Below are 12,594 nucleotides of genomic sequence, written 5' to 3' on the forward strand. Positions count from 1 at the left end.
GAGTAACAGTTCAAGCTCTTTTTTTAGAGATGCATCTAGAAATAAGATGGTGACAACAATCACTACATTTTCCCCCTGAAAAGCCCTTATTAGTGATCTTTTAGTAAGAAATTTAGAAAATACACTTTTTTTTGTCAGTTTAGAGAATGCATATTTCCATGTTTACACTGATAACAGTCCCCACAGCGAGACATTTTTTACCCCTTCCTTTAGTCTGATTTACAAAGTAACAGCAGCTCCTTCTTAATACACAACAAATGATGAGTATTAAAGATTAGTGAGGTAATAAGAATAACTAAGATTGCAAGCTTAGGCTTGTCTCTTGTTCTCCAGCATCAAGATGAAGAGCGGCTCCTTCAGAGCAGGTTCAGGCAACAGAGGAACACCCAACTCTGACTCAACATGCTAATAGTTAGAGAAATGTGTGCTTAACACCATGTGGTTTTGAAAGTAAGGGAGAGAAAATATACATTTCTGTTCCAAGGTCACATTTATTTATAAACAGTAGCTATTTTCACCCAATTTTAAGACAGTGTCTTAAAAGTGAAATAGTTTCAAGGTGCCTAAAAACAAAAGAATCCTCAATGAGCATTTGACCATATATGAATAGCAGAGGTGGTGAAAAATATGCTTATTTTTGTTTCAGGGAAATAGAATCTGCTAAATATCATAAGTATTAGTCTAAGCTTTTTCATCATGCCAGAAGATTTAGAAATAAATGTGGTTGACAATATTTCTTGTGAATTAAAGCAGAAAAAGGCTGCATTAGCAAAGATGCACCAATTTTGATTTAACTTTATAAATTAATTACTAATTTTGCTTTAAGATCCAACAGAAAATTAAAGCATGACATCAGTGGTGTCCAAACTTTTAACCTGTTGGCCAAAACTGTACATACTGTACAGTATGTAACTTTTATAAGTTAATTAAATGTAATGCTATATTATGTTCAAACTAAACTAAACTTGTAACAATTTAATACAAGAAATTACATTTTTTTTGTAGAAAAACTGATCTGTATTTTATGTTAGATCAGAAATATAAAAGTGTCTTGCACTTATAATATCTGAGGATCAGTAGACATGAACAAATTGTGAATCCCCTTTTGTTAATCAAAATGCTTGTTGCCACCTATGAACTTCTTGTGTTGGTCAGTCAAATTTGTAACACTCTTAAACTGCATTAAGGAGGCCACACAAAATCATTCTGAGGGCCACACTTTGATCATTCCCATTCATGCACCAAAGCAGGACCCAGGAATACTTCAAATTACAGTATGTTAATTTGAGATTAAACAGCAAACTGGGAACACACAAATTTGACTTTGGCCAAATTATTGCAATAAAAATAATTTTAGTGTTGATTATACTTTTTAGCAAATGTCAGGAGCCAAGACTGAAACTGCACAAAAATACACTAATGGCATATGTCTCTAACCTGTATTTTCTCTCTCTCTGCCCGTTTGTTGATGCATGTACAGACCATACATTACAAAATAGTAGTTTTAATAAATTCAGTTAAAATGAACATTTTGGGGGCTGGGGCTCTTCTTCAATATTTGAAATCCCAGTTATTCGTAAGATCTGAAAAATGGACATATTAAAATCCAATTTTCTTAGAAAAGAAAATACAAAAATATGAGAAATTATTCATATTTGACTAAGGTAAGAAAAATCCTCCTTTTTTAAAAATAACTTCGTAACCAGTGATGTCACAAGATTTTCAATTTCCAAGGAGGACAAACTAAAAATGACCAAAAGGATCATAACTTATCTTGTTTAATCAGTTCTATTACAAAATGGTTGCAGCTAACATGTGATCAGCTAAAATTTTAACATGAATGCTTGGTTTTTATCATTTAAAATAAAGCTGACATATTCACCAAAGGTGGGGCTGCACAGTGGCGCAGTTGGTAGAGCTGTTGCCTTGCAGCAAGAAGGTCCTGGGTTCGATTCCCGGCCGGGGATCTTTCTGCCTGTGCATGCGTGGGTTCTCTCCGGGTTCTCCGGCTTCCTCCCACAGTCCAAAAACACCCTGGGTGTGATTGTGTGTGTGAGTGTGTTGTTTGTCTGTTGTCCTGCGACAGACTGGCGACCTGTCCAGGGTGAACCCGCCTCTCACCCGGGACGCAGCTGGAGATAGGCACCAGCGACCCTCCCGACCCCATTAGGGAAGAAGGGTGTAAAGAAAATGGATGGATGGATGGATATTCACCAAAGCCAATAATGCAACTGACAGATTTTCTTTGATTTTAGGTCGTTTTGATTGTGATTTGGAAAGGACTTTTGAAACACAGATAAATTGGCTTATCTTTAAGTTTCTTAATGACGTTCTGAGAATTTAACTTTGGAAGACAAAGATATCAACAGATGCTTTACTCAAAATAATTTGGCACGTGTTAAAATCGGATACACAACTGGGTGTTTTCCCACAGTTTATGAAAGATTGGTTTGTAAGTAATCAACCAATAGATGAATGGGTGAAGGTAACTACCCACAAGCACAGGATACGTCATGGGAACAATAAAGAGAACTTCTTATGGTCAAAACTACAAGAGGTTAATAGGTCAGCATGAGCAGCTGCACAAGTGTCAGTCACAAGACTGAACCAAGTATCCAAATTAGATGTAAAAGAGATCATTCATTTTCATAAGCAGCATACACAAACAGGTAAATTAACTCCACTAACAGGAAGCTAGTGGAGTTAACAGAGCTGTAAAAGCAAAGCATAATTCTATTTGTCTTTCACATATTATAAGTACCTGTAGTTCCTCTTATCCAAAGCTAACAGAGGTCGGAACCAGCAGAGCTCTGACTGCTCATTTTGGCTCTACAGACGGTGAGCAGCTGACTGCCAAAACACAAATTACTGTAATCCTGCTTTAACGACCTCACAAAATAAGGTCACATATATCTGATCAAAATCTTGTATGCAAGAACCCATTAAGTGTAAAAGACTAAGACGTTTTAACAGGAAATCGTGAATCCAGCACTAAAATGACTGTGCTAGCACAAAGGGGACACATTTAGGCAAAATTTGAAAGGATGTACTCCATTTCTCTACGCTACATCCAACCCAAGGGAACTCTGTGGTTTTCCTACCATCTCTACCAACAGACTTTAAGCCACAGGAGTGAGTCTGAAACTGTACTACGATACCGTTGGTATAAGATAAGCCAGTTAGTTTTCATGCTTATGAGGGAGGAGATTAGATATGGAATCACATTGGCAAAAATCTGCAGATTATTTCTCAACAGTGCTTGTGAAGACCTGGCTCTGCAGCACGCCAGAACAAACGCAGACCTTTACCAATAAAATAATCACGCACTGTCTTTGCCTCTCTTGCATTCTGTGTTGTCCAACTTTTAATTTGCATGTTTCACAAACTCAGTGTGACAGTGCTCTGTGCTGCTCTTCTGGCTCAGTGGCCAGAGGCTCTGCTGGGAGAGGCAACGCTGAGGAACACTGAGCTGCATTGTCAGACTGGTTCAATGACCCATCTATGCACTGGCCAATACACAGAGATCAACAACACTCTGTCCTTAATTTGCTTTAGGCTGTGGTAGCATTCCCATTGTATTTCTATACAGAAACCCAATACATTTCTATTAGGATCTGCAACACTTTGAAATAATATAGGGAGTATAACTAAGTTAGAAAAAGCCCAGTAAAAAAAATATATATATATATATATATATATATATATATATATATATATATATATATATATATATATATATATATATATATTCCAACAGATCCAAGTTTGTTGGAATAAATTGGAATAACTGGAGAGGGCCTGGAAGGTGAAGACCACAGTGGTGCCTGTGGTCATCGGGACCCTCGGGGCAGTCACCCCCAAACTGGAACAGTGGCTACAACAGATCCCAGGAACAACATCAGACATCTCAGTCCAGAAATGTGCAGTCCTAGGCACAGCCAAGATACTGCGCAGAACCCTCAAGCTCCCAGGCCTCTGGTAGAGGACCCGAGCTAAGAGGAAGAAGAATCACCACCCGCGGTGGGTGAGAAGGGAATTTTTTTTTATATATATATATATATATATATATATATATATATATATATAGTCTTTGTTCATAGCTGTAGGATGGAAGATGATCAACAATGGCCAGAGTGAACTGCTGGTGACAATAAAGCCAAGCACCGGCCCCTTGCATTAATTCAAAAGGCGTCAACATCACCCAGACGCTTCCAGATATGAGCTGAGAAAAGTAAAACAGACCTCGTTTAAATCCTGTATTCAACTAAAATGCAGTTCTGTTAGAACCGCCACTTGTACGGGGAGGTAAAAGCTATCTCAGTCGGGCTTTAGGAGATTGTTCTCGGTAGCAAATTCACTCCTCCTCCCCCTTTTCTGTCAGGAGCTCCGAGAGTCCGCTCCACAACACGACACTTATATCTACCATATCCTCCCAAACATGCAAACTCAAAGATCCCGAAAAGCGCCTCTTTTCGAGATATGTTGTCCAGAGGAGCGAAATGTAACCCAGTATTTTTTCAAAAAGTGTACTCACCTCGACGCGGAACGATGTGCAGCCCTTGAGAAACTCCTTTATGTTGCTCAGACACTCGCCGTCGTTCTTCGGCTCTGGATAAATCTGGAACAAAAACAAAAGGGACGGAAACGCTGAGTATCGATAAACTGCTCCTCTTCACGCTGCGGGCGAGTTACTGCTCACAACGAGCGCCTTTGGGACCGTGCTAGCATTTAAAGTCTCGCTTCTTTTTCAGCTCGCATTCTACAGTTTCTGTGTGCATTGGGCCCGACGCTTCTGGAGGCTGCACACAAACCAAGCTGTGGGGAAGTAAAGGAGGCTGGAAGAACTCAGTCGAGGAAATGACGTTGCCAAATAGGGATCCCCCACCGATGATGATGATGATGATGGTTGATGATAGTGCAAGACATTTACAATAACCTCCGTCAAACAGGTAGAAAGAAACAAAAATGTTTTAATATATTTGGAAGTAGTAAAATAATAATACTGAACATTTACACAGCTGTACTCTAAATCTTGCTTGATTCGCTTTTATTTCCACAATTGCCCAGACACAATAAAAAAACAAATAAAATAAAAAACAATGGCTATAAGGAAGATGTGGAAATTTTAAGAGGAAATGTTTTCGACTCCTTGCAGTTTGCAACTCTGCCACTAGAAGCGTGTTTCTCCTTGCAGGAACCTTTTCAGGAACCAGGTTAGTGCAATTTCAATTTTCTCTCCTTTGTACTGTAGGAACCAGGGCAAAAGCAGGCCCTGAAAATGGCCCTGCTGAGGCGGGGTGACTTTTTGTATGCACTCTGAATTAACACTGTGGAGCTTTGTGGTGGATAGATCCTAAACATTTCTCACTGAATTAATATCCTTGGCATTTTATTTTCTGGTTCATGCTCTTTGCATGTCAGCAGGAGTTCTATATTTATATTTACAACCACAGCAGTTCAACCCAGCCACTAATGTCAAATATTACAGTGTTTCACAAAGTTTACATTGAATTACGTTGATAATATCTACCGACGTTAGAGGAATTTGTTTAAAGGAAGCATGAACTTTTGCTGTCAGATGTTTTCTGGAGATAAAGAAAGAGACAATACATTTTCATTAGTCTTCTTTTAGATGTAGATTTTTTATTTTATTTTATTTTATTTTTTTGACATTTTAACAAGCTAACAAGTAGGGCTGCACAGTGGTGCAGTTGGTAGCACTGTTGTCTTGCAGCAAGAAGATCCTGGATTCAATTCCCGGCCTGGGGTCTTTCTGCACGGAGTTTGCATGTTCTCCCTGTGCATGGTGGGTTCACTCCGGGTACTCTGACATTAACATGACTGTCAGGTTAATTGGTCTCTCTAAATTCTCCCTAGGTGTGAGTGTGTGTGTGTGTGTGTGTGTGTGTGTGTGTGTGTGTGTGTGTGAATGGTTTTGTGTCCTGTCTGTCTCTGTGTTGCTCTGCGACAGACTGGCGACCTGTGCAGGGTGAACCCCGCCTCTCGCCCTGAATGTTAGCTGGAGATCGGCACCAGCAACCCTCCCAACTCCGCTAGAGACAAGGATGTTAGAAAATGGATGGATGGATTTTAACAAGTAAAAAATGTTTTCAGTATTTGTGTTTAATATTCACCAACCAGTTTTAAAACTGCATTTTCTGTATGTGAGATATGTGAATTGCTATACGCTTCTTCTCGGTACAAATTATTTTAATTTTGTTCCAAAGTTTAACTGCTATGAAATTGTCTGATGCCTGAAAAAAAGTCCATTACAATCTTGATAGAAGCTCTGCTTTTTTCTTTTCTTTCTGAGAGTCAGATTCAGTGCAGTTCACTCAAATGTAACCCTGTCTACACATTTCCACACAGTTTGGAGTGGCAGTCTATGAATTTTAACCCATAACTACTTTCAAACAATCTGAGATTAATCCTGTTCCAGTCTTGTTTGCATAGTTTTAATCAAATTGTAGACTCAGCTGTAAACAGAGACCAGTATCCCCAGACATGTGTGGACTCCAGCAGGAGGAGCACTTACTCAGTATCAGGAGGTATGGACTACATAATTGGCCCAAATTTCCGACATCTTAACAGAAACATGCACAAAAACCACTCTAGATGCTATATATGGAAAGTTCATGAAACTTAAGTACAAGAGGAAAAACGTTCAGGAACTTGTTGTCAAAATTAACCTTAAATTCACCAAACCATAAATGTAGCTCCTTTAAGATTTGTTGTGAAATCCACATTTTTCCTAAATAATCTAGCATGTAAACATCCAACACAATCTTATTTTATGGAAAAATAGTAACACTGATATGATGCCATTTGGTAGAGAGGTTTAGTAATGCACAAATATGTTGCTTGCCAAAAATCATTACACACTTTCCTCAGACGTCAGAACTGGGAATGTCAATGTTCCAGCTGCATTTTGGAAAACCACTGCAGTTTGTTTATCCTTGTGTACACTGACTAGATTAACAAGAATTAGCAAAACAAACCAAAGATTTAATGCCTTCATACACTAAGAAAAGACGTCCACTCTTAGATGCTCTACACTGGAGGACGAAATGTGGCCTCATTTTTTTTAATCATCTTTAAGTTGTAAAAACTATATTAATCTCAAGTAGCTTAAGAGGCTTAATGGTGAAGCAGTAAAACGTAAATGCTTTAAAAAATTTCCATTACATGTGCTCAGTGAAGGATTTCTTAAAAACAGTATACGTAATCTAAGGAGCTGTAAGTCATGGTATAATATTGCTAAAAGATAATTTTTACTATTCATTACAATTTAGCTCAAGTATTTGTACTGTTCATTGTCTTTTTTTACTAAGTATTTTTGTTATAAATTCTGTAATAGTAACAATGCCCATCAATAAATAAGAGGATTGAATTGGCAACTACAAATCAACTTGTTTCTTCTACTTTTTAGCATAATAATGATACACCAATCTCCATAAGACGCTTTAAGTTTATCAGTAGTGTGCAGAATTGTAGTTTTATTTTAACAGCATAGCCTACAAACGCGATAGGCTGGACAGTCCATCCATCATCTTCCGCTTTATCCGTGGTCAGGTCGCGGGGGTAGCAGCTTCACCAGGGAGGCCCAGGCTTCCCTCTCCCCAGCCACTTCTTCTAGCTCCTCCGGAGGAATCCCAAGGCGTTCCCAAGCCAGCCGAGAGACATAGTCCCTCCAGCGTGTCCTGGGTCTTCCCCAGAGCCTCCTCCCAGTGGGACGTGCCTGGAACACCTCACCAGGGAGGCGCCCAGGAGGTATCCTGACCGGATGCCTGAGCCACCTCAACTGGCCCCTCTCGACGTGAAGGAGCAGCGGCTCTACTCTAAGTCCCTCCCGGATGACAGAGCTTCTCACCCTATCTCTAAGGGAGAGCCCAGCCACCCTACGGAGAAAACCCATTTTGGCCTCTTGTATCCGCGATCTCGTTCTTTTGAGATCAAAGCTCATGACCATAGATGAGGGTGGGAACGTAGATCAACTGGTAAATCGACTGGTAAATTGGCTCAGCTCTCTCTTCACTACGATGGACCGGTACAATGCCCGCTTGACAGCAGATGCTGCGCCAATCCGCCTGTCAGTTTCCTGCTCCCTTCTTCCCTCATTCGTGAGCAAGATCCCGAGATACTTGAACTCCTCCACTTGGGGCAGGACACACACCCCTGACCCGGAGAAGGCACTCTATCCTTTTCTGGCTCAAGACCAATCATGTACTACAATTGTGTTGTTCTAGTGAATAAAATCACCCTGTTTTGTCAGAAAGTTACTTCTGTAATAGGAAACGCATTCATAAAATCGCAATAGGATAGCCAATGACAGGCGCTGATGTTATGTTAGATTTACCAAGGTTTTATTTTATCTTTTTATTTTATCTTTTTATTTTATCCGATAATCGTAAGAATAATCGATAGGTTACTCGATTACTAAAATATTTGTTTACAACAGCCCTAATCCCAATATTCATCACTTTTCTCAAAGACCAGTTGTTTCTTCTTAATGATCCAACCAATCATCTAAAGATTTAATTTCAAATCTGTGAAGGATTGTGAAGCTCCAGCAAATCACAATGAAAGGCTTGTTCTTCATGTCTAATCTAACAATAGTTGTCACAAATCTCTCCACCCATCAAGTCAGTTTGAAGGATGGGTGTAATGGAGGAAAGTTTATAATGAAGTATATCACTCAATCAGTCTGGACGCATTGCATCACAAAACAGAATAAGCCAAAGATGCACTGTTTGTGCTGACAGACTTCAAGTTATGGGGATGTCATGATTACTTTCAAAGTAATTCAAGTTAAAGTTTTCTTTATGCTTCCGAGACATGTTACTGTAAGTGGGCCACTGTGCTTGTGACATTCTTGGCTACTATTATCTTTAATTTCATTACCAAGAAAACCAGTTTTTCATTTCAAACAACTTATAATTACGGCTTTGCATTTATGATCCGACACAGTACAATGCACACTCATACAAGATGCGACTCAACTTATCACAAAGCATGCATGGTACATTTAGACATCAGTTATCAGTATCAAAGTATATTAAGAATTTTAAGAGTTACAGTTTAAAAATTGTACAAGTCATACAGTTTAAAATATTTTTGTTTTAAATGAAGGTTAGAAAAAGTGATGGAGTAACTGGTGTTTTGTTCCAGCTGTAGAGACACACAACATTTCCCCTAGACAATCTGTTTCTGCACACTGTCAATCAGATAAAATTAAGCTACATGCTAAATGCCACATATTCAGCAAAATGTGCAAAAGTCCCACAGCAGTTACAAATATGTAAAAAAAAAAAAAACGAGAAAAAACAAAAAACAAAAGTGAGAAATAGAAAACAGGGAAACAGTCTGTTTTTTAGTGTTTTATGCATTCAGATACTAAAGAAAAAACTTGCAGGTTATTGTTATAAGTCATGTTATTTTTGCAGCATTAGGTGTAAACGTTGCTTTTTAAAACCAATTCAATTCAATGTTATAAACTTTTGATTCATTTTTTTGTGTGTAGCTTGAAACTATATTACTTTAATTCAAGATTATTACCCAGTGAGAATATTGTGCTGTCCAATGCCTTGTTAGATCCTACAATCAATACACCAGTACAGTGGAGCTGCACAGTGGAACCCTCTTTTGCCTTGCTGCCTTACAGACGGATGGTCCCAGGTTTGATTCTTGATCTAAATATTTCTGCATGGAGATTGCATGTTCTGATGATACATGATACTGATAACATTTCAGATCTGTTGATGAATATTGTGATGATGAATAAATTACAATTAAAAAAGTTATCTTTCTATTTCCAGGAGCCTGCTATGATTCATAGGTGTTTGTACTTTGGTTTCATTTGTGCTTCTGTTTGATCTTCTCTTTATTGGTTTTCTTCTCTTTAGTTCATTTCTGTGTTTGCTTCTTGAGTTATTATTATTTGTGCATTAGAGTTAGTTTCCTTAGATTGTGTCCGTCTCTTTATCTTTCACCTTCCTGCCTGCCAGTTTTTCCCCTTCCCAGCTGTTTTCATATCTTCTCATCTCTCCTCTGCCGCTGCTACCTCAAGCAACTGTGACAATGTCACAATATCTTCACTCTTTGCAAGCTTTAGCCTTCCATCTAACAACAAAAAAAAAAACATCCAGTATGGACATAAAGGATTGTAAATGTCCACCCATCATGCTTAATATGCAACTTGCAAGCAGAATTTTAATCCATGACATTTGAAATATAATATTTAATCACCTATCGCTTCTGAGAAACTTTGCAATTGTCAATGAGCACAAAGGGGATATTGAAATGACAATATATTTTAATTCAGTATTTGTTAGAATGGCCCTATTTATATTATATTGGCTTAGTCAAAGTCCAGACATTTGAGAAGTAAATTCAAGATTATTTTTGAAGGCTTTAAAATTTACATTCACATACTTCTTCAATCTGATCAGAATGAACTTGAATGAACATAGATATTCCTGTTTAGCCTGTAGATACACAAATGGTAAACACAAGAAACCCTGTAGCTAATATGGCAGCAAAAGGTGGTTCTGCAGTATTTACTCAGTGGTACAGGACATACATTTCAGATTTTAATTTGAAATATATGTAATATAAATGAACAACATAAATACAATATAACCTTTCTTATAATGCATTATTTTTGCACTGCATGGTGTTGAATCCCAATAATTAAGGCTGTTGCGACTCTGACAGGCAAACGCTGCTCTGTTTCTTTAAATTGGGAAAAGAGCCCATCTGTGTGCGCACCTCTGCTGTCAATGGCGGCCCATTCTTACTGATGCTCTGTGTACAGATAACATCCTCTCATCCCCTCACTGATCCCCACAGGCCTACAGAATGTGTACCAACATGACATGCAAACCATGGACGGTATTATTTGGGCTGTCACAGCCGGGGTTATCAAATGATTTGCATTTTCAGTCGGCGGCTTTCATTGAAAACACCATAAAGCGGCTATTAGATTTAATACTTCCTGGTAATATTAGTAAACGCGAAGCAGCCTTATTTATGACAGATCAATAGGCAGCAGACGAGCGCCTTTCTGTTTTTACACGCTGACACGGGCAACATATGCGCAAGCTGCTACGGTAGACAATAACAAGAGCCGCCGTGACCTACAAAAGAAATTCTCTCATGGATCACTGGACAAAAAGAGAGGCCAGACAACAAACCGCCGCGTCTGTGTCACGGACGTGGACATACGCGCCGACGGATTGACAGGCCGGGCGGCTGCCTGGGTTAAACAGAGAAAGAGGAGGAGGACGAGGGGATGTGTTGCGCTTACTTTCTCCGTGGAGCCCGGGCAGAGCCGCTCCAGCAGCTTACAGAGAACCACCCCATCCTTTAGGGAGCTCTGCAGGAAAGCTTCAGGATCCGAGATGGTCTTCTTCGGCGACTCCAGCACCCCGAGCGTGATCAACCACGTAACCGTCTGTTCCGCCGAATTCATGTCCAGAGACTGCTACAGATCCTTCTCAACAAAGAGGCTGCAGTAGGGTGTTTGACAGCTCACCGCCCTGGTTATGCTGTCATCTGTGCGTTAGAATATCATCAACATCATTATTCCTTAAAAAAGAGAGAGGAAAAAAAAGATGCAGTAGGTGAGGGGGCCTAGGAGAAAGAAGGAAAAGAGATTCCCTCTATATCTAGGCTGGATGCGGATGATGACGGCTGCTTGTTGAAAATTTAGCTGGTCTTGTGCTCTCTCCTTGAACGCTCCGTTTCTAGCCCGACTAACCTGGAAAAGCTGTCAGCTGCGGCTCGCTGCGATGCGCTGAGGCAGCGGACCGCATACATATGCGCATCGCAGCCGCTCATCTATTGGATGGTGACATCACAGCAGAGAGAGGACAAGCCAGTCCAACCAGTTGTTTGACCGCTTCAGCTCCCCGTGAATAGGCGGCTTTTGCGTGTCCTGCTCTTTTATCCGTTTATTACAGACGCCGCAGGCTGTGGGTCGCTATCTGCTCTGAACGCTGTTTTGTTGTTCAGACATTAGTTCAAAAGTGAGGCACTGCAAAAAACACAAAATCTTATAAGTGTTTTTGGTATCGATTCTAATGCAAATATCGTATTACACTTGAAATGAGACAAAACTAACAAGTAACTTTTCAACAAGAACTTGTTTTGAGTAGATATAGCTAATTCCTTAATATTGATGGAAAAAGTACTTGTTCCATTGGCAGATTATTTCACTTATGCCCAGGGGTGAAAGTAAGCCGGTGTTCCGACTATCTGTGCTACCTCGTCAGATTTTCCTACCGTAGCACGGATAGATAATTATGTCTATCTGTCGGTGCTACGCGTCTAAAATTTCTTCCGTGATGTTTTGCAAACCGAAAACAACAGCAGGCTGTGTTAATGTTAAACATTATATTTGGATAGCACTCTTTGAGTGACGAGACTGAAGTGGAAGCTTAGGAGTTATGCTTAGGAACAATTTCAACCCATTCTCACACCCGACTCGTCATATATTGACGCATGGTGGTTCCGTCCTCGTCACATATTGACGCGAGGGGTACCCCTTTCGCGTCAATATGTGACGCGAAGGGTTTTACCTGATGCCTTACCGTA

The 12,594-nt window shown here is 39.7% G+C and overlaps 1 protein-coding gene across 4 annotated transcripts in view; it reads right to left on the reverse strand.

Moving 5' to 3' along the window:
* The window catches only part of arhgef7a (Rho guanine nucleotide exchange factor (GEF) 7a), a 32,738-nt gene extending 20,934 nt beyond the window's left edge, over positions 1-11,804 (reverse strand). For 2 of the 4 annotated variants that reach the window (XM_044130728.1, XM_044130730.1), the window contains exons 1-2: positions 11,306-11,804; positions 4,535-4,618 (exon numbers count right to left, since the gene is read on the reverse strand). In XM_044130728.1, the coding sequence (XP_043986663.1) occupies positions 4,535-4,618; positions 11,306-11,470 (249 nt within the window). In that variant the 5' untranslated portion in view covers positions 11,471-11,804. The remainder of the gene's footprint in view (positions 1-4,534; positions 4,619-11,305) is intronic. The other 2 variants (XM_044130727.1, XM_044130729.1) reach the window with 1 other exon arrangement.
* Between the last annotated feature and the right edge of the window lie 790 nt (positions 11,805-12,594).

The sequence above is a fragment of the Gambusia affinis genome, linkage group LG11, assembly GCF_019740435.1.
Source record: "Gambusia affinis linkage group LG11, SWU_Gaff_1.0, whole genome shotgun sequence".
Taxonomy (NCBI): Eukaryota; Metazoa; Chordata; class Actinopteri; order Cyprinodontiformes; family Poeciliidae; genus Gambusia; species Gambusia affinis.